The sequence below is a fragment of the Grus americana genome, chromosome 4 (genome assembly GCF_028858705.1).
Source record: "Grus americana isolate bGruAme1 chromosome 4, bGruAme1.mat, whole genome shotgun sequence".
Lineage (NCBI taxonomy): Eukaryota > Metazoa > Chordata > Aves > Gruiformes > Gruidae > Grus > Grus americana.
In genome coordinates this window covers 2,531,242-2,551,762 of record NC_072855.1, presented here as the reverse complement: position 1 = coordinate 2,551,762, position 20,521 = coordinate 2,531,242, and the positions used below count along the sequence as shown (strand labels likewise).

The window sequence follows — 20,521 nt, the reverse complement described above, 5'->3', positions numbered from 1 at the left end:
TTGGAATATTGCTTTCTGTTTTCAAACTGTGGGGAAATAGTCTAGACATTTAAAAAGTGGTTGAACAGTTTTAGAAATTCTTTTTATTTATGTTGAATTCTTTAGGAGCTAAGTGTGGGCAGGGGAGTCAGGAAAGCCAGAGCTCTTGGGGTAGCAGAGGAAGAGGAGTGCCCGCGTTCCCCAGGAGGGAAGTTGGGCACCGTGAGTTGCTGCAGTTGCTCCAGGAACTTTTGGGAGCTGATGAGAATAAGCTGGGTAACTCATTGTTGCAAAATAGAAGTTAGAGAAAATTAATTTCAGGTAACTGAAACATGGGAGTGTGAATTTCCCATATTGTCAGAAGTCAAAAATCGGAGGAAGCATCAGGCGGGAGATGCGTAAGCTGAAATAATGAAAACAATGTTTTTCTTCTATTACCTTTTTTTTTTTAAAGGCAAATATTGTCAATTTAAACATCAAGATAGAAAGCCTGCTCATCTTACAACACCAAGAATCTGCCAAATATTTTTTAAGATGGTATGGGGAAAGGAACAGAAAAACTTTTCTATATGTAAAGAGTTTGTAACCCCTGAAATACAATCCTCTTTGAGAAAGGAATGGTTAAAGAATGACAATGGTTCTTCCCTGATTTAGTTGATTACTGGGCCCTGGGGATCTGCATGTGGTGCTTTGAGCATCCTAAGATGACAAATTTTATTCTATACTTCTATTCTATGCTTTTTGACTCAGATAAGTACTTGAAATAGCAGCATGTGATGTTAAAATGTGTGGTAAGAAGAGACTCAAAGCCAGTAAACAAACTGGTTTTTAGCTTTCGCTTCTGGATGGCTCATTTTATCATCTGATCCCTTGTAAATCAATTGGAGATCTTTTGTAGTCGGGAACATTACCCTCTGCTTTTAGCAGGTAGTATTTACTGGTTAGAAAAACCTTACGTGTGTCGTGCATTGTTTTGTAACTCACTCACTGATTAATGCAACATTTATTAATAGTTATCTTAGATTCTAGAATAAATATGCTGATAGGAATGAATATCTATATATGTGTGACTGAATATCAGAATAAATATTGACGGATTTGGCCAGATAAATACTTAAGGTCACAGAAGACATACAAGGGTTTCTGCGTTCGTTGTCGCCTGTGTTTTGGGACAGTGATTTATTCTGCAATTTGATGTTTTGTGGTTTATTTTTTTTAATAGCTGAAAACTGTTCAGGCTACTGCACGTGTGCTCATTGTTTGGAGCAGCCCGGCTGTGGCTGGTGCACCGATCCGAGCAACACCGGCAAGGGGAAGTGCATCGAAGGCTCCTACAGAGGTCCGGTCAAGATGCCAACCCCAACCGCAACAGGGAAACACAGCTTGGAGCCCGTCCTTAATGTCAGCATGTGTCCTGTGGAGAACAGCTATAACTGGTCCTTTATTCAGTGTCCAGGTAAACGAGCAATGTTTAATTGTTCAAACAATTGAACGGTAGCAACGGTTAAATGCAAGGGGAGAGACTTTTGAAGGCTGTAGTGATGTCTGTGTTCCCTCCTGTTAATGGAGGGAGGAAGGGAGCTTGGAAGACAAACCAGAAATAATTTTGAGATGGAGGGACTTGTGCAGGTACCTGAAGGTGAGCTGCAGAGAAGACTTACCTATGCGCTTCTCTAGTGAAATTTTTCCTTTCCCTACAAATGTTTACTGAATTTTTAACTTTATTCATTTTAGGTTTGTTTGAAAGAAAGACAATTCTTTTTTTGGAGGTCGATTTAACTATTAGTAATGCTCAGGATGATTCTGAAATAATGTTTTTGGCACTCAAACATATAGAATAAAATTACTTGGACTGCTGCTAAATCCGTTCTTCCCCATTCCTCCTTGTAAATCGATCCCACCAGCTGCTTCTAGTCCTGTCCGTCCAATATGCACACAATGTTTTGCAGTTCAGTTTCCCATGTGTTGCTTTAAATTTCAGGTTTTCAATACACGCTTCTCTGAGTTCGTGTATCGCTAGCAAGGCAGCAGGAACCTCTTTGGAAGGTGCATGAAATGGTTTCATTCAGAAACATTCAGAACACAGACTTCTGAGGCTCTGCGTAAAGCACTATATTTGATCACAAATACTTATCCTTTTCTGTTCTCTTCAGCCTGCCAGTGTAATGGGCACAGTAAGTGTGTGAATGAAAGCATCTGTGAGAAGTGTGAAAATCTGACGACTGGCAAACACTGTGAAACTTGTATCTCGGGCTACTATGGTGATCCTACTAATGGAGGAACGTGTCAGCGTAAGTGATGCCTTAAATCTTCCTGCACTGAACTTTCTGATGTTTTTCGCTCTTTACTCATTCCTCTACTATCTTAACTGAAACGATATCCTGATAATACATTTTTTCTTCCCTGCAAGCAAGGCACAATCCTTGTTTCTTCAAATCAAAGATAAAGAAACTGCTTGATAAAGTTCTTTGACTTTCATTGTGCAAGATAAAGATGATTTTTTTACCCTCCTTTGTAAACTTTAAATGACCACAGTGAAAAACGTGTTCATTTTAGTGTTTGACAATCCTGATTTGAAAAGAAACAATGTTAATCCCAATGTCTTGAACAAATTTCTGCTTATCTAAATTTGCCTTCTATTGCATTTGGTTAATGCATGTTTATTGTTATAATTGTCTGCTTCATAAAAGGCTTGACGTATTTCACTGAGGAGTTGGCTGGATTTCAGCTGAGGATTAGGTGACCCCTGTTAAAATTGCATTTTAAGTTTGTAAAGTACTTTGGGACTCTTTGGCACAAAGAACTTTTTTGGTAGTGCAAGATCCAGTTAACAAACTGGGGAAAAAATCTTTCCTGAAGGACTGATACAGGTAATACTGAGAAATGAACATGTAAGATTTGAAGTTTTGCCCTTGAACCTTGCAATATTATTCTGAATTACTGCAAATTTTGTACTGTAGCATGGGGAGACTAGTTGTAAACCAGAATCCAACTGTGATGGGTGATATACAGATGTAAGGGAAGGTGCTTCTTGCCCCGAAGAGCTTTAATGGAATATATTTAGGTGGAGTGATATCGTTAGGTATGGTGGTGGAGAGGGTAGAACAGATATAACATTGTTTGGTGTCAGAGTAGTATCAGTACTCCCATGAAATGAGTGTGGGTGGTTTGTAGGCATCCCGGAAGAAATAAGTGAAGGTGATTAATGAGGGGGCATTGAAGATTTTAAGTTTCTTCTTGCAAGTATGGAGATAATCCGGTAGAAAATACTTGGCAATTCATTTAGTATGTATGCTGGAAGTAGCATTGACCTTTTGGATGGAGATGTGAGTTAGCAGCAGGAACATGAACGTCCCGTTTCCTAAAGCAAGAGCGAGCAGGTGATGTTTGAGGCTGTGAAGAAGAACCTCCCGGCGGACAGATTCGAGGAAGGGGTCACAGGCAGGGACAAGGCTGCCTTACTTAGAGAAAAGGGTGTTGCAGTAGCTGGGATCTGAAATCACGACAGACAGCACAACGGCACAGGTACAAAGGGAAAGGTGCATCTCTGACACTTTATTTCGGAACATTATCTGTGAGATTAAATACCGCTGATATTCTTAAACTCATTTCATGTGAAGATAATTTGAAGTGCAGGAATGAATAAATTGAGACTGAGTTGGCCTGAGAAAATGTGTAAATCTACTCTGAGCATTCAGGTTTAATCATTGGATCAGAACGTGCCTTTGGATATTTGTTGCTTTTCTATGCTTGTGGAAATTGAGATTAAGTTACTTTGGACTTTTTCGCATGAGGATTGTCCAAAAATAGTTTGTTGTTGAGATAATGAATGATAGACTAAAGTCATCCAGATGCCTGAAAAAGAAATTAGAAAATGTGTTGAGAGACTGTGGAACAGCATTCATTCGTTATCTGATGAAACTAGTAGCTCATGTCAAAAGTGCTTTGCTCTCAAGTGCTTTGGGCCCAGGTTTTTAATTTGCTGTGATTTAACGCTATTTACTGTGAAGGCGAAAGAGGGAGGGAAGCAGGAAGCTGAGCAGAAAGACCAAGGTGGATTGGAAGAGGGAAGGTGCGAGGAGCTCGTCCTCTCTGATGCAGCCAGAGCGACTGCTGGCCGGTAGTAATTTTTGCTTGGTGAGAAGGTTTCCAGAGGGGAATTCTTGAGATGAGGATCGGCTGATGGGCAGCAGAGCCAGCTCCTGCTTTTCCCTCCTCTGAGCCCTGGTCCCTCCTTCCTTCCCCGTTAGTGATGTGCTGCTTCCGTGCAATGCTGCGTGCCGCTCTGTTTTTAGAGCCAGCAGTCACATCCGTGCTGGAGATGGTTGTTGGTACAACTCCATCCTGTTGCACAAGCATCCATGCGTTTGCACACTTAGTGAGTCCTTGTACTCTGATGCGCAGATCTGCAGCGTTAACCCAGTGGCCCCAGCAGCATGGGGACCATAAATATCCTCAAAATGACAAATATTCGGTGCTGGAAAAAGTGGTAGCGTTTAGTATTTCCCATTCTGCTGAGCCATCAGGAGTTTGAGCGACACTATTAGGATTGTAGTTGCCTTTTAAACAGGTAAGGCTATGCAGAGCTGGAAGTGGTAGCGACGGGGTTGAAAAGCCAGGGAGGAATAAAAAGAGCAGATGAAATAAGATGCCTTTTCCTGCTGCTCTGTGCCACCAGGGCAGGTGAACACTGCTATATCGCTTGTGTTGAAAAAATCTTGACAAACTGCAATTATTTCTCTGAAAGAATTGTTCACGTATCGTCATAGGCATTGGTGTTTGCAGAGCTGGGCAGATAATAACTAAATGGTGGGTAAATCACTCCTCAGCGGTTGCTTTTAGGAAGTGTCCGACGTAAAGAAGTATTAATCGGGAAGGGCAGGAAATGCAGCCCATCAAATGTAAAAATAGCTGCAAGGTGCTTTCTCTGCATTCAGGATTTTTTAAATTTTCTGATTAAAGTTTCACATGAAAATATGCTAGCAGTAGATAAGAAAGTTATTTGCAAGAGAACGGAAGGCACTATTATGCCTGAAATCAGATTGCCGCTGCAGCGGTGCTTCTGAACACCTCCGTGGAGCGCTTGCTGGTGGCCCACGGTGAGCTGCCTGTGCCGTGGTCCTGCCTGCTCCCCGCTCCCAGGGCTGCATGGGGGCCTCGGAGGACGGCTAAAGCGCTTGGCACGGAAAAACGGTGTTGGGCAGGTGGGGGATGCAGTTGCTGTTGGGGAGCTGGACCATCACAAATGTAGGAAGAGGAGCGGAGATCCCCTGTGGCTATCTCTGAACGAGTCTGTGACCCATGGTTTGTGAAGAAGGTGGTTCATCATCAGACTGTTACCATGCTTCACCGTCAAAAAGCCATTTTGGCTTTCTGCTTTAGCATCAGACTCTGGAGGGAAACTTTAACTTCCAGCGAGGGCGTCTAGTATGTTTTGTCAATAGTTTGTTTCCGAACTTCATAGTTGTCTGAAAAGCCATGAGAAAATTCCTCTTCTTTGTGTACGTTCCGGTCCTTTAGTGCATGATCTCCAGTTACGGGGCTCGTAGGGAAATGGATAAAAAAGTAAGACTCTGCTGTTTTACATAAAGATGTTTGCGTGTTCAGTCTTCTCGATGAGCATGTGGCTAAAGAGCAGGGTGAGGAAGCATTAATGTTAGCACTCAAGATGCTGCGATCTGCATCTAAACAACATGAAATTGCAATTTCTCCTAATTTTTATGTATGTTAGTGTTGAATATTGATGGAATTTCACTTTGCTTACCTTTTGCAAAGCAGAAGGAAGGCAGTACAAGGCATTCTCAACAGTATTAAAAATTACTCTTTTTAAAGTGCCACTAATGAGAAGTGTGTTTGCTTCACAGAATACAATTATTTTGTCAAATCTTCATTCAGTCTACTTGTTCCCACAATAGGCCTTTATGCTTCTTCATATTTTGTTCCGTGTTGCTGCTAGGAAACCACTCATCCACATCCGAGAAGCACAGTTAAGTGTCCCTGATAGAATATAGCTTCCATTACATGCCAATATGAAGATGACATCAAAAAGATTCATAAAATAAGGTCCAAGGTTGGCAAGGATGTTCAGGATGGAGACTTCATGTCTAAGAATGCTGGTGCGTTGAGTGGCATATGTCATCTTAATGAGAAGGCATATGTCATCTTAACGAGGAGGCACCAGCCTGTAAAGTGTACTCTTTCCAGCAAGTTCAGGGACCACACCTGAGGGATCTTCTCTTTGTGTACCTTTTTCCCTTCTTATGTTGTACACTCTCGCCTGCACAGCTCCAGGTGAATGCACCTTCCAGTTCATTGGTAGAACAACTTCTAAAAGGCACCTACCTTCTGGGAAAAGTTATTATATCCATTCTGCTAGTTTAGTGAAGATTATATCAAAGACAACTGCTTGTGTTGGTTGTGGTGGTGTTTATTGGTTTGGTTTGCGGGTTTTTTGCGTGTACCTCCTTCACTTCTTTATGAATAAAGGTCTCAAAGTATGTCAACGTTAGCATTTCAGTTGGAATCAGGAGCAAACTTTTGAAGCAAATCTTCCATGCGTCCCCACTGTCATACCTTGGTTTGCATCTCGAGCAGGCTCAGAGTGTACGAGCTGGTCTATTTTGGGCATGCCACAAACCTCATGTAGTCTAGGGGCTTCAGCCACGACTCGGTGGCTTTCAGCTCGTGAGCTAAAGCTATTCCAAAATATATTGGGGCACACACCGCAAACCACCTACAGCATGGACATTGTATTCTTAGCACCAGCCATTGTACGCTGCAGATACACTGACATTGTTGATAATGACGTTATTTTCTCAAAAGCTTATTTATTTCTAGAAAAAGCCCTAAAAGCACCACGAGCTTTGCTTTGTTTGCAAAAATAGCCTTCTCTCGAGTCATGAGTTTGAAATGTATTAGCCAGCCCAAAACTATTTGAAATACTGTCTTTTTCTTACCAGTTATGATGTGCCTAGTGCTATCTAACAACAAGAGAGGAAGTAACATAAATTTTTGAGGCTAAAAAGCACAGGCTGAAGATGATTTCATGCAAAACATCAGTCGTGGAGCCTGCACTCACTCCGCTTTGACGCACAGTTCTATTTGTGGCTGCCTTCTGTATCACAAAGAAACCAAAGAGTACCAAATGGGTTTTCATATGCACTTTATTTGTTGATGTATCTCAGTTTGGCAACTAAAGGACTTAATTGCTATCGAATCTGTTTCTCTTGCTTCATTCAACATTGCATCTTTCTCCCCCCTCTGTTCAACAGCTTGCAAGTGCAACGGCCATGCGTCTGTCTGCAACACAAATTCAGGGAAATGTTTCTGCACCACCAAGGGAATAAAAGGAGACGAGTGTCAACTGTGAGTTCGTTTCACTTTGTTCTTTGAAATCAAAAGGCCATGCACGTACCGGCATGGAGCCCCTACTTTTTTTTTTAATGATTGTATTTATGATGTCTCTGCTCATCTCTTCCTGCTGACAGTTGACTAACTTCATTGACGGTGCAGCCAGCCATGCTTTCCCTGGGGGGATAACATGAACAAAATGATTTCCCGAAGATTTCCATTTTTAAGAACATTTCAACTGGGAATGTCATCCAGAAGTGGGGGGGGGGGGGGAATAATGCCCCCATCCCCCAAACTATATGAACCATTTTGTTTTATCCCTCAATAGTTTCTTTTTAATTGGTAGATTTTTACTGTCTGCGCACTCTGATGCTGTTCTGGGGGAGTGTAAATATATCTGAAATAAGACTTTGACATTCAAGCATTTTAATGGAGCAGTTTCAGAGCAAGAAATTTGCTGGAGATTTCTCTGTAACGTAACAGAAATGCTTTTAGTGTAATGTTAGTGGAAATAATTTCATTCCAAATAATTTCATTGCCAGGTTTATTTTTAAAATGTTGCTCACATGAGTAAACGTTTATAAGACTAGATACTGGAATAGCCGTAAATGTAAATTGAAACTTTAGTTTTTGACTGTAGTAATCCAGCTCCATCCATTGTGAAGAGCTAATAAATACATTCCAAGTAGATGCAAAGGTTAATATCCAGAATTTTATATTTCATTTTTACTGCCTACTAGTTTGACTTTCAGGGATGGTGGAATTTCTTCAGCAGCCCAGCATAGCTCAGACATGCATCTTTTATTTTTAATTGTGTACAGTTATCGGCGCAGGTGGTGTTTTCTGATTATTTTATTTTAGTGGCTGGGAATAAATAGAACTGAAAAAAAAAATCCATTTATTGAAAAAATATATGTTCTTTTTAGGTGTGAAGTTGAAAATAGATATCAGGGAAATCCACTTAAAGGAACATGTTACTGTGAGTACTCTTGGGATTTTATTTGGAGATTAAAAAATGTGTTTGAAGTTTAAAATATGTTACTTAAAACTAGTTGTAGTTGCCTCAGCATCTGTTTAAAATGTAGGGGATTAAGGGAAGGACTAAAAAAAAAAAAGGTTTAAAAAGCTTCAGTTTTCACGAAAGTATTGTTTAAAGAGAATGAAAATATTCTTCTCGATAAGGTCTGTGTGATGACTGGATCTTTCAGAAAAAAAACTTTTGAATGTTTTTCACGTGACTTTGAAATGAAATCTCCTCTTCTGAAGAATACTCTAAAATATATACCTAATAAGTCAAAACCAAAGCACGTCTTCAGAATTTTTGAAAGTGCAAAATACTATTTTTTTTCAATTCTGTTCCCTGGTAGAATGGGTAAGGTTTCCAAATCGCCACGTTTCCTCAGAAATGAACAGTTGGATTCCCGTGCAATTCGAGAAGATACTTTGCCAAGATTCAGATTACTTAATGGAAACTCTCCAGCCTCTATTTGCAAATATTAGCAATCAGCACACTGGCAGGCATGGATAGATGTAATCTTAAATTACATAAAGATGCAAGTCTCAAATAGTATTTTTGTACAACATGGAAATTATCAACGTGCCGTATTTAGCAAACTTGAATTCTCCTTGCGTAACCAAACGAGGGCACTGATGGCTTCTCATGGCAGTCTCTTTGGCAGCAATGAATTAGGTCATCCTTGCAATGACAGGGGTGGTAAAGTGGGCAAAAAGGTGGAAAAGACAGAGCTTTACAACTCTTATAGGAACAACCTCATGCTATACGGATTCTGTCTCACGTGGTTTGCTTCTACCTTGAAAATTTCTTAGTGCTTCATAGTTGTGGGTAGAGATCAGAAGGTTGCCTCGCTCGTGTCTATCCAACAAGGGGTCTTCACGAGGCAATAAGTGAAAAATAAGAAAAATAGCTTTGTATTTATTATTGCTTGGAATATTTCTGCACAGCTTCGGGAATATGTACAAGTCATAATACTGTGGTTTAATAAAAGGATACTGGGACTGGTGGGTGTATCCCAAAACTGGCTCTGCACCGTCGATTAACAGAGAGGTGATACCCCAGCCCTAGGCAGACAGGTAGACCAAAAACTGGCCCTGGCATGCCTGGACATGATGTCACCCAGAGTAGGATGGCAGCTGGGTCATTAACAAGCAGCTGCTCTGTAGAAATCCTCCCTGTACAGTTCACTGATGGATGGAAACTTGTCATGCATGGAACTTTGTCCCCTCCCAAGTGAGGATTACACATCTGTTTCATTTTTCTAGTATTCCCTTGGAACGTAGAGGTATTGCAGTATGGAAAAAGTCAATGTCTTGGCATGGGTTTTTACAGCGTATAGACACGAACATTCATTTAGCTGAAGGCTGGAGGCTATTGCCTGGAAAACATAAGCCACCTCTTTCCCCCGCTCTAGACTCAACTTAAAAAGATGAGAGCCCGTCCCTTTTGCGTGGGATCATACATAGGTTGGAGTCATTTGTAACGGCATGGTGATTCCTAGTTGTGCTCTCAACGACATCATGCCTTGCTTTGCAGAAGTTTGCTTTATTCCAAGACACGGGATAACTTTCTGCGTGCATTCCTTACAGATACTCTTCTCATTGACTATCAGTTCACCTTCAGCCTTTCTCAAGAGGATGATCGCTATTACACAGCAATCAACTTTGTCGCAACACCCGAAGAGGTAAATGTTCTACTTTCCCTTTCAATTTCATCCTTTGGGTATACATTTGTCTTCTCTTGGCCATGGAGGGGATGAATTGTTACAGTTCGTTGTTAGAACAATTATTTACCCAATATGTTACATCTCTATTCTTCCTGGTTTATTCTATGCATGTGACTGGTTTTGTTCTGTATTATGCTTTCCTTGGGGAGGAGGATACTGCTTTCAGAAAATGTAAATAGCTTTTTGCTTGATATATTTGCTTCATGTAAATAACAAATTCCAAGATTTTTTTTTTCAGTGAAGATTTGATAGGAAACAGTACAGTAAAACTGATATCCTAAAAATAAGTTTTCTTTTTTTTTTTCCCCTAGCAAAACAGAGACCTGGACATGTTTATCAATGCTTCTAAAAACTTCAACCTCAACATTACTTGGTCCACAAGTTTTGCAGGTAAAATGAGCATGATCTAAGTTTCTTGGTAGCTTGTTTCAGTTACCAGTTTTCAACAAATGCAAATTTAATTAGGGAAACTTTTTTTTTTTAAACCTATGAACTTGTTCTGTAATGGGTTTAAATGTTGGGTCTGAGGGGAGCAGAAGTAAAATATTAAAAAACAACTATGTTTTTCTATCTTCATAGTGTATTTTGGAAATATTGAAGGTGCAAATATGATTTTCAGTAATGCAGTATTTTGGCATACAGTGATTTTGATAATGCAATGCAGCTTAAAATAGTAGTGTTCAGATGAATAGTTAATTTTGTAACATAAAAATTCAGGATGCTTTGCCCTTTTCGTTTGCCACTTAAAATGTGCATTGAAACATCTTTTTTTTGGTGCTTTTTAACATTTGCGAACAGCTGGCACACAGGCTGGGGAGGAAATTCCTGTTGTTTCAAGAACCAATGTAAAAGAATACAAGGACAGTTTCTCCAATGAGAAATTTGATTTCCGCAACAATCCAAACATCACTTTCTTTGTTTACGTCAGCAATTTCACCTGGCCGATAAAAATACAGGTAGGAGCTCTTAACGTGTGTGTAATTATTTAAAAGTACTTTTTTCTTTCTCTCAAGCAATGCGGTAGTTCGGTGTGCTTTGTGTTGTCCAAGCTGAACCAGCTCTCAATAGAATCCTGCAGCAGACAAAGAGTTTTGATGTTCCCGATTAAGAGCAAGAAGTTGCGTCATCTTCTGATGTTGCCTCAGCCCAGTGGATCTAAAAACGCGCTGTGAAATAAAGTGGGATACTCGCTTATTAATAGGGCTATGTTCTAACAAGAGCTCTAACTCGAAATGTGTAGGTATTGATGTTGAAGCAAAGACTCATATAGCCAAAAGCCAAGCCCAGAATGAGAAAACAAAGGAAATGTTCTTAGTGTCTCTTCTTAATGTCTTGTTCTCAAAAAGCACAGCTCGAGGATCATCCCCCTTTCTCCTTTTTTCCCTGAGACCGGTGATACCTGCAGAATCCGATGTAGCTCATTCTTTCCCTTAATTCAGTGCAGTCAGTTAACACACACGTTGCCTCCGGTGTCAGGCTGACTGTGCTGATAAGGCTAGTGCTGGAGAAGCGGTGGATGGAGCTTGGTGGATCATGAAAGCACTCATAGATCACAGACTGCAATCACAGAAACTCTGCAACTGCTGTGGCAGCTAATAAATAATTCAGAGGAACCTTGGCCACCTTCTTGCTCTGGGCTAAGTCGAGTATCAACCCACAGTGTGCTCAGAGTGATACAGGCACCCTTTGAAGGACAAAAGGACTTCTAGGTCTGGAACAGAGATCTCAAATGAGGCTCTGGTAGTTGAATTCCGCCTTTTTTAAGAAGCTTGGTCAAATGTGGGAACCCGAATTCTTCCATCTTCACCCTTTTTCGACCAATTGTTGTGTGAAAACTGACAACTTCACATGAATTTACTTGGTATTTCAGACATACGAGTTATACAAACTCACCGTAGGGGTCACTTCCAACAAAGATAACGCGCATGGTAATATTAAGCAAGGAAATGAGGTCCACCTCGAAAAAAAGTCCTTAATCTGTAGTGATATTTTTCGAAGTATTTCCTGAACTTTTAAAAAAATATTAGGGATACTTGTGAAATGTCTGCATCTCCTTCTGGTAAAGACGGTGGGTTTTAAATACTCTGCAAATTTTGTCTTGTTGATTCCAGACTGGTAGATTAGAAAGGCTGACTTTGGACTGCAATTTTGGTTCTTTTTAATACCACTCCCAACATTGGTAATCATTTTCCAGCTGGAGAGTTTTTATTTTACAAATTGGTAAAGTTTTAGTTCATTGTCAAGTCTTAATTTTTAGATACGGAGGAGTTTGCAAGAGCTGCAAGGTAAAACCTTTATGTCATTGGATACTTAAGCAGCAAGTACTGAGCCTCATCGTTTTCATTTAAAATAAGGAAGTACAGCTTTCAGTAGAGAAAGTAAGGTCCTACCTGCAAAGGTGGGCACTTGCGTAATGATTTATTTAAATCTGCAGTCTTTTATCAAATTGGTAATTGCAGGAGTGAGAAAAAAATGCATATTGTATTTTTTTAACTTACAGGTTATATGTTGACTGATAGTTTACCTTCTGTAATCAGTGCTGGACTGCACCTACCCTAAATTATTTGCTTTGCTTTTTCTTGATGCAGAGCTGTGTGTTAGGACTTTGTAGACGTTTAAGAACAGCGCTGTCTCCTGTCCCTTAAGCTCTCCTGTGTTTACTCCTACCTGTACTTACAGCGAATTTCTGCTAGCTTTTCCTATGCCAGTGTTGTCTTCGAGCTTAAATGTCCCCTCCGTCTTGTTCGGCAGCTGGGTCTCCTGCTTTCCCTGGATGAATTTGGACAGGTCATATCCTCTCTTAGCTTTTAGTGTTTGTTTTTGGCCTTAAGCAAGGCAAACCCTCCTCGTCTCGTCCCAATAACCCCACAGGTTATTCAGGTTCAGTTGCCTCATTTGTTTGTCCTCCGCGCTCACTTTTATTAATCTCGCCTGTACAGTTTTGGTCAGCCACGCATAAGGTCATGGAGATCAGGTCTCACCATTGCTTTGTGCAGCGCTATCTCTAGGCTCTTTATGGACCTTTCTAGGTCCTTTCACGGCAGTATTTTGCTTTGCTCATTCTCATGGCTACAGCAATTAATAGTCCTTACTCATTTTAATGTGGCCTAATATACCCTGTTCTTTCACATCTTTGATTTCCAACTGATGAGCTCCCAGCCTTGATAGCGAACATTCTTCTCAGTCACTAATAGCATCATAAAATGCTATCCTGCTGCTGTTACTGGATAATATTGCCAGTCCTGAAGACTGGTTGGACTTGATGATCTTAGAGGTCTTTTCCAACCTGAAAGATTCTATGATTTAAAGATTCTAAAGCCATAATGAAATTTGGATTAGCTAAGCTGTACTTCCTAGGTCTCTGTCTGTACAAATTAATTATTTGTACAGACAGAAAATAGTGAGCTGGCATATCACAGTTTACCGTTGTTAGCTCTATTGCTTCTTGAATTCAGTTTTTTATGATTTCATTGAACATTCTTCATTATTCCATTATTTGTCATTATTTCATTTTCATTCATATCATTTCATGTGGTGCTTAGGGATATGGTTTAGTGGTGGACTTCGCAGTGTTAGGTTAATGCTTGGACTTGATGATCTTAAAGGTCTTTTCCAACCTAAATGATTCTGTGATTCTATTCCATGATTTACTACTTCCGTTCTTTTATTCAAAACTTGTCCTGAAACTTTGCATACTATTGAGGTCTTGGGAGTGTGAATGTCTAGATTTTCCCTTCTCCTCTAAATACAAGTTTTAACTTTTCCATGGTGCCACGCTCGGCTGCTAGATTGCTTTAACAGCCTTGCTCCCCGAAGTGCTATTTCACGTGCCATTTCTTGCGCAGTACCGGGATGCACGCTGTCTGCTTCCACTGACTTTGCACACATTGAAACATTTGGGTTTTTTCTCCACCTTGGTTGTGTATCTTTTTATAACCTCATTCCCATTCGACGCTTTGCCTTGCATCTATGTTCAGTGTCCTTGTCCTTAATGAAAACTCTAAATTAGTTTTAGGGATGCAGCTGATTGGTTTTAATCTCTTGCCTATCCTTACAGCATACTCTCTTCCCTTTCCCTTTCTGGTCTCCTTTACTTGTGCGGCTGAAACTTCTCTTGCTATTTTGTTTTCGTTTGCTGAGGTCTAGCACAGCTTGACATTCGGCAGTTCTTATTTTTTCTCTGTACTGCTTGCTGGCTTCTTGCTAATAATCCTTTCCTCTCCATAACACGTAGACTCTTTAATTGTTCCTAATGTCCTTTTTGAGGTTAGTTCTGATACAGCTTTCAGATAGTTTTGTATCTTTGACCTGGGAGAAATACTTAGATGGCTGCTTTCCCATTTCTTATCTCCTTAGTCCACTTGATTTTACTGGTTTATTTAATTTCTTATAGTTAAAAAGAGTGAACTTTGATTCTCCTACAAGACTTACCTCGTTTTATCCTTAATTTAATTTAATCCTTAATTTTCTTGTGTGCACTCAATCCAAGGTAATTTTATATCACCAGCTCTTCTTAATGTCCTTGTTACTTGCCAAAACAAAGTCTAAAATAGCACCAGTGCTTACTGGTTGAGACGCTATTTTTGTGAAGAAGTCTGGCAGCGGTATCACATCCAGGAATATGTGGTCCTTACGATTTCTATTAGCTTGCTCTTCAGTTACTTCATAGCTAAGAAATGTTTTTCCCCAAATTTATGTTTTTTCTGTCATCTTTCTCCAAATACCTATTGGTGTTGAGCGTCTCCGTCCTTTCTCATGTTTACAATAGCAGTTCTTCATTACTTTGCTATGGCTTTGTTGTCCTACTCCAGGAAGCCCACCTGCGCCTCCTTTCGCTGGAGATCTCATCGTAGCTCAACATAGTGTTCCCTCCCTCCTTTCTCGCAGCACCCCAGCAGTATCACTTGTTTGAGTGTGAGATAAAACCAGTTTTCTTCTGCATCCTTTAACAACCATTGGAGACTCAAATCTGCATTTTTGCATTCCTAAATCTGACAAATGGCATGGTCTTCTTCACAGAATCCCATAGTGGTTGAGGTTGGAAGGGGACCTCTGGAGGTCATCTGGGCCAACCTCCTGCTCAAACAGGGCCACCTAGAGCAAGTAGCCCAGGAACATGTCCAAGCAGCTTTTGAATATCTCCAAGAATGAAGACTCCACAACCTCTCTCTGGGCAACCTTTGGCAGTCCTTGGTCACCCTTGCAGTCAGAAGTATTTCCTGATGTTCAAAGGGACCCTCCTGTGTCTCAGTTTGTGCCCATTGCCCCTTTTCCTGTCACTGGGCACTGCTAGAAAGAGCCTGGCTCTGTCCTCTTTGCACCCTTCCTTCGGGGGTTTATAGACATTGATGAGACCCCCCCCCGGAGCCTTCTCTTCTCCAGGCTGAACAGTCCCAGCTCTCTCAGCCTTTCCTCATAGCAGAGGTGCTCCAGTCCCTTCACCATCTTTGTGGCCCTTTGTTGGACACTGTCCTGTATGTCCATATCTCTCTTGTACTGGGGAGCCCAGAACTGGACCCAGTGCTCCAGGTGTGGCCTCACCAGTGCTGAGTAGATGGGGATGGATCATTTCCCTTGACCTGCTGGCAATGCTTTGTCTAACGCAGCTGTTGCGTGGTAAGCAAATACCACTGGCCTTCTCTGCAGCAAGGGCACCTTGCTGGCCCATGGTCAACCTGATGTCCACCAGGATCCCCAGGTCCTTTCCTGCCGAGCTGCTTTCCAGCTGGGTGGTCCGCAGCACATCCTGGTGCCTGGGGCTGTTCCTCCCCAGGAGCAGGACTTTGCACTTCTTGTTGAACTTCATGAGGTCCTTGCTGGTCCATTTCTCCGGCTTGTCAAGGTTCCTCTGGACAGCAGCATGACCCTCTGGCATCTCAACAACTCCTCCCAGTCTGGTGTTATCAGCAAACTTGCTGGGGGTGCACTGTGCTGCATCATCCAGATCATTAATGAACTCACCTCCAACTGGACTTCATGCCACTGGTCACCACCCTCTGAGCCCAACCATTCATCCAGTTTTCAGTCCACCTCAGCCCGTCTTTGCTAGGATTACCCTTGGTAAGGTTGTCACGTCTCCTTCACAAAGAGTCTGTGGCCGTATACATCTGCTGTTGGCTTTACTTTCAGTCCGTTCTCCATCTGATGTAACTGTGCTGTCAGATTTAATGGCAAACGGAAGCTTTTCCACACTGGATGCTACAACCCCATACGGTTTGACACTACGCTTTTCACACCACCCGGGCTACTGCTTCACTCCAACTTCTCTTTTCCCTCCTCACCATCCTGATAATTTTTTTCAAGAGCAGCTGATGAGTAGGAGATGGTATTATGAAAAGTAATGGTTGCATTGAGAAAAACTAGAGAAAAGTCAGTAAAAAAAGTATGATTTGTCTCCAGGACTCACGGTGTCCTTTCAGGTCTTGGTGGATTGAGCTGCCCCTAATTGCCCTTAATTGCAGTCTGTGCTCCTACCTGTCCTTTCTGTACCTCTTTCCTATTTTCTTTCCATATTTTTTCCTTTTTTTTGTAAAGTCTTAGCGCTCTGTAGAAGTTTATCTTCAATAAGATAAAATAGAAGATAAACTCCAGCTGTGGATTTTTGGGACAAAGACTTTCTAGCAATTGATCCTTGATTGGGATTCACTATAAGATTTAAAGTAGAGCCATGGGGTGACCTCTCTGCTTTCCTGAACGCTCCTTCAGCACTTGCCCCGTGCTCCTTTCTTCTCAGGAGTAGTTTTTACACAGACCTTTCCCATACTTCCCTTCTTATTCTTTTTTCTAAGTGGTCGTCCCTTATTTCACTGCATAAAAGTTGCTATGAAGTTGGGTTTAGTCCTTCAGGGCAAGCTGACTTGTTAATTAAAACTCCATGTTGCAGTGTGGCCAGGATGCAAACTGTTTTTCTTATCTCAGAGACTGCCTCCTACAGTTCTGCTCATTGCAGTTACACTATTAAACTTTTTGCAGCTACGGAACATGTTTCAATTTCCTTTTTGAAATTAGAATGATTTTAATATAAGAAGTATGATGAAGTCAGTGAAACTCTGCTACTGCCAAACTGCTGGAAAATATTCTCTCCTTGTGTGTGTGTGCGTCACCTTGCAGCTTACCCATCTGTTCCTGTGTAGTGCACGTCCAACTAGTATTTTGGGGTATTTTTTGATTGCTTGAATATCATAATAAACAGTCATTGTACGTACACTCTCTTATCCTGGCTTATTTTCAGTTTAGATACAGTAGATGTATCTCAACAGAAGTATTTGTGTATAAACAAAATCTTGCAACAGAAAACTTCAGGAATACACAGTCTTTACTGCAGAGCAATTAATCTACAATCCACATTATTTTTTTTAATATTAGAAACTTTATTCTGAAGTCCTTGACTGAAATCTGTCTCTCTTTCCCTCTCTTGCCTGTTAAAATCTGGACTTGGAGAATATAAATGCTCTTTTGTGTTGGAGATAGCTGTGTCCCTGCCAGCTCTGAATTCTGGCTTTTTTTTTTTTCCTTCTTGCTCCACCTCTCTTCAAAACCACTTCAGTTCGGATTTTTTTTCTTAAGTGTATTGGTTTAGGATGTCTTTCCCTGCCTGCTTTAATGACTTCATTATTTTGTAAAAGAACTAAAGCTGCAAAATGCAAAAAACCTTCAAAATACAGCAATCTGCTTCCTAATACCTCCTGTCTGAGCACATTCCGGGTATGAAAGCTACGTTACGGAGTTCACTGAAAACTTTAGCTTGCCAAGACTTCTTGAAAACCCAGGTAAGGTCTTGTCAAAACCGTCTCGATATTTCCATTCTCTCGGCTTTGCGGCTCCTCTCTGCTAACAAGCTTTGTCTGGCACGGCCGCAGCGACTTTCGAAGTGTTGTGCAAACCCCAGCTGTTCACCTTTCTCTCTTTTTGCTTGGAAAACACTGCCCAAAAATATTCCTTATCTTCCACCGAACTGGGAGTGCACCCTTTAGAAAAGGACATTAGTGGATGTTGTTAGGGTTGATGTTTTTCCGTAGTCAACATAAATGTAATACGATCTTTTCCCCCACTGGTTTTTCTGTTTTCTTAATCTTTGTCGTAAGTTTGCTTTGTTATTCTTTCAAAATATATCTCAGGTTAGAAAGGAGCTATAAGATACAAATACTCAGCTATACAGTAGTACAGTAAGAAGCAAGGAAATTCAGTGCAGAAACTTTCAGAGCACTTCTTTTTAAGGATTTCTACCCAGACAAAAGCTCACTCAGAGGTGAAACTTCAGTTCTGGAGCTGACAAGTAGTTAATGATGAGAATTTGGAACTCTCTCTGCTACTTGGGTAAATGTCAGCAGTTTTTAACAACGTTTCAATTAGCATGTATTTACCTGGAGCAGATTCCAGTGAGTGAGTCCCTCTCCTGAATGCACAGGGGGTGAAAATTAGAGTTGCTAATATTGCAAACTTCACCCCGTTTTAATGGCTGTAAGCTTTCTGCTCCATTACAGCTTACTGTTGCTGGTTTTCCTCCACCACTAAATATAAACTTGGATCCTTGTCTTACTTCGTACCCAAAATATTGTTTTCATTAACATTCTGTCCCATTTGATTTTAGATTGCTTTCTCCCAGATTTGAGCCCTTGCTACGAAGCCTTTTGCATTGATCTCTACTTTCTGAGTGTATGTGAGACGCCTAGGAGCAGATTAAGGAAAAAAACCACAGTTTGTAATTGTATCATTAACTGGCAATTGCCTCCTCTCTTTCTCTCGTGTTGGTTGAAGTATTTTAATTTGAATGCGCTTAAACGTTAATTATGAGCCAAATGCTTCAAGGAACAAAAAGAGGCAAACGGATTTTGCAGCCTCTTGCATACAAAATACACGGTTTGCGAAACCTCGCTAGACGTTCGCTGTGTGTTGTTTGCGCGGCGATTCATCATCACGTCGGGCTTCAAGAAAAGTGCCACCGTGACTGTGCAGCGTCGCTGCACGTGCTGCTTGGTGGAGCGCTGCGACAGCGTTAGCGGCTTACGCTGTTTGAGGACGGGAAGTATTTGATAACCGGTGGGAAATTTTCAAGTCACTTAAATTGCTGCTTTCCGCTCTGATTTCATAAAGGCTGCAGTGCAAAAAAATAGCTAAAATTGCCTCTGCTGTCCAGAGTTTTTAGTTTCTCAAACTTCTGCATGGGCTGTTGAAGCTTTTTTGGGGGGTGAAGGGTTCCTCCGGTTGATTTATTTCAGGACTGCGGGTCTATATAGCCTCTTCTAAAGCTTTAATCCTTTCTACACAGCAAGTTAATGCACTATGGGTAGCTTAATTCAGTCACATAATGGGTCGTCATAATTATTCTCGATATTTCAAAATACGCTGTTTACCGTGATAGGAAAATATTTGTGAACCCACTCAAAATGTTGAATTGCTGTCTAGTTCATCTGCTGAAACTGTGAATGGTGAACCGAAAGGTGGAAACAATTCATCTCCCTTAAATTGATCGCTGCTTGCCGAGGAGCTGCCAAAAGTTCAAGCGCAGAAACTGTAACAAATGGGAGACCTGAAAATTGAGGACAGCCTCAAATGCGCTGTAATTAAATCAGCCTTTCGTTCGCAGCGCTTTCTTTCGGTGATGGACCGGGTGACTGGCACTAACCCGCGTGCGTACGCTCGCACATCCGTGGGTTGCACAGCGTGCCTGCTGCTGTGTGTACAGAAACCGCGGCGTGCGCTGTCCCGAGGAGTGAAATGTAAACCGTCACGGGCAAACCTCTTGGATGATGTACTCTTTAATGAACTACCTTCCTTTGGGGCCCTCCCGTCACTGCCTTATGTTGCTTTTTGTTAACTTACCGTTGGCGTGGATATTGTCAGGATGGCTGCATCCAAGTCTTGAAGCAAAATACACATTTTTATTTTTATTTTTTTTTTTTTAGTGCTCCAGTTAAGAGCTGCGCTGCTGCGATTGAATAAGATTTCAAATAGATGTGGGGAGTACGAGTCTGCTCTGAATAAAGCTTTCAGAAATGACACTTTCTTGGATTCGAGTGCTTTGTATATTAGACCTGTGGCTGCTAATTTTGATACATTTTTATGACCTTTTCTTCTTTCCTTAGTTGTTAGTCTAAGGGAACAGCCTAAGCTCTGTTTATTCCCATGCATCAAAAGATTTCTGCTCTGCCTCTCATTGCAACCGAAGGGTTTGCTCTGGGATTGTATTATTTTCACTAATGGCCTCCTTTGACCTCTAAAACAGTTTCCCGCTGGTTTGCAATGATATGCTGAAAATGTATGGAGGAATGTAAGAGAGCAGATTCCCTTTATATCTATTTGGCTTTGCAGAGCTGGCAATAACGTTGTAAATGTGTCTTTTTCTTCACCCAGTAGGTATTTCCTGTGTTAGTACGTAGGCAAAGTTCACGTGGAGCCGTATGCTGCTGGTGTCAGCTGTGTTTCAGAGTGGAGATGAATTATAAACTAGA

General features: G+C 41.1%; 1 protein-coding gene across 5 annotated transcripts in view; it reads left to right on the top strand.

Annotated features, from left to right (window-relative positions):
• Nucleotides 1-20,521, top strand: part of ATRN (attractin) — a 151,901-nt gene that overhangs the window by 72,411 nt on the left and 58,969 nt on the right. For 4 of the 5 annotated variants that reach the window (XM_054823242.1, XM_054823244.1, XM_054823243.1 and 1 more), the window contains 7 exons: nt 1,202-1,435; nt 2,133-2,270; nt 7,251-7,344; nt 8,256-8,308; nt 9,934-10,028; nt 10,382-10,460; nt 10,869-11,026. In XM_054823242.1, the coding sequence (XP_054679217.1) occupies nt 1,202-1,435; nt 2,133-2,270; nt 7,251-7,344; nt 8,256-8,308; nt 9,934-10,028; nt 10,382-10,460; nt 10,869-11,026 (851 nt within the window). Of the gene's footprint in view, nt 1-1,201; nt 1,436-2,132; nt 2,271-7,250; nt 7,345-8,255; nt 8,309-9,933; nt 10,029-10,381; nt 10,461-10,868; nt 11,027-18,660; nt 19,907-20,521 lie in introns of those variants that run through there. The other variant, XM_054823247.1, reaches the window with a different exon arrangement.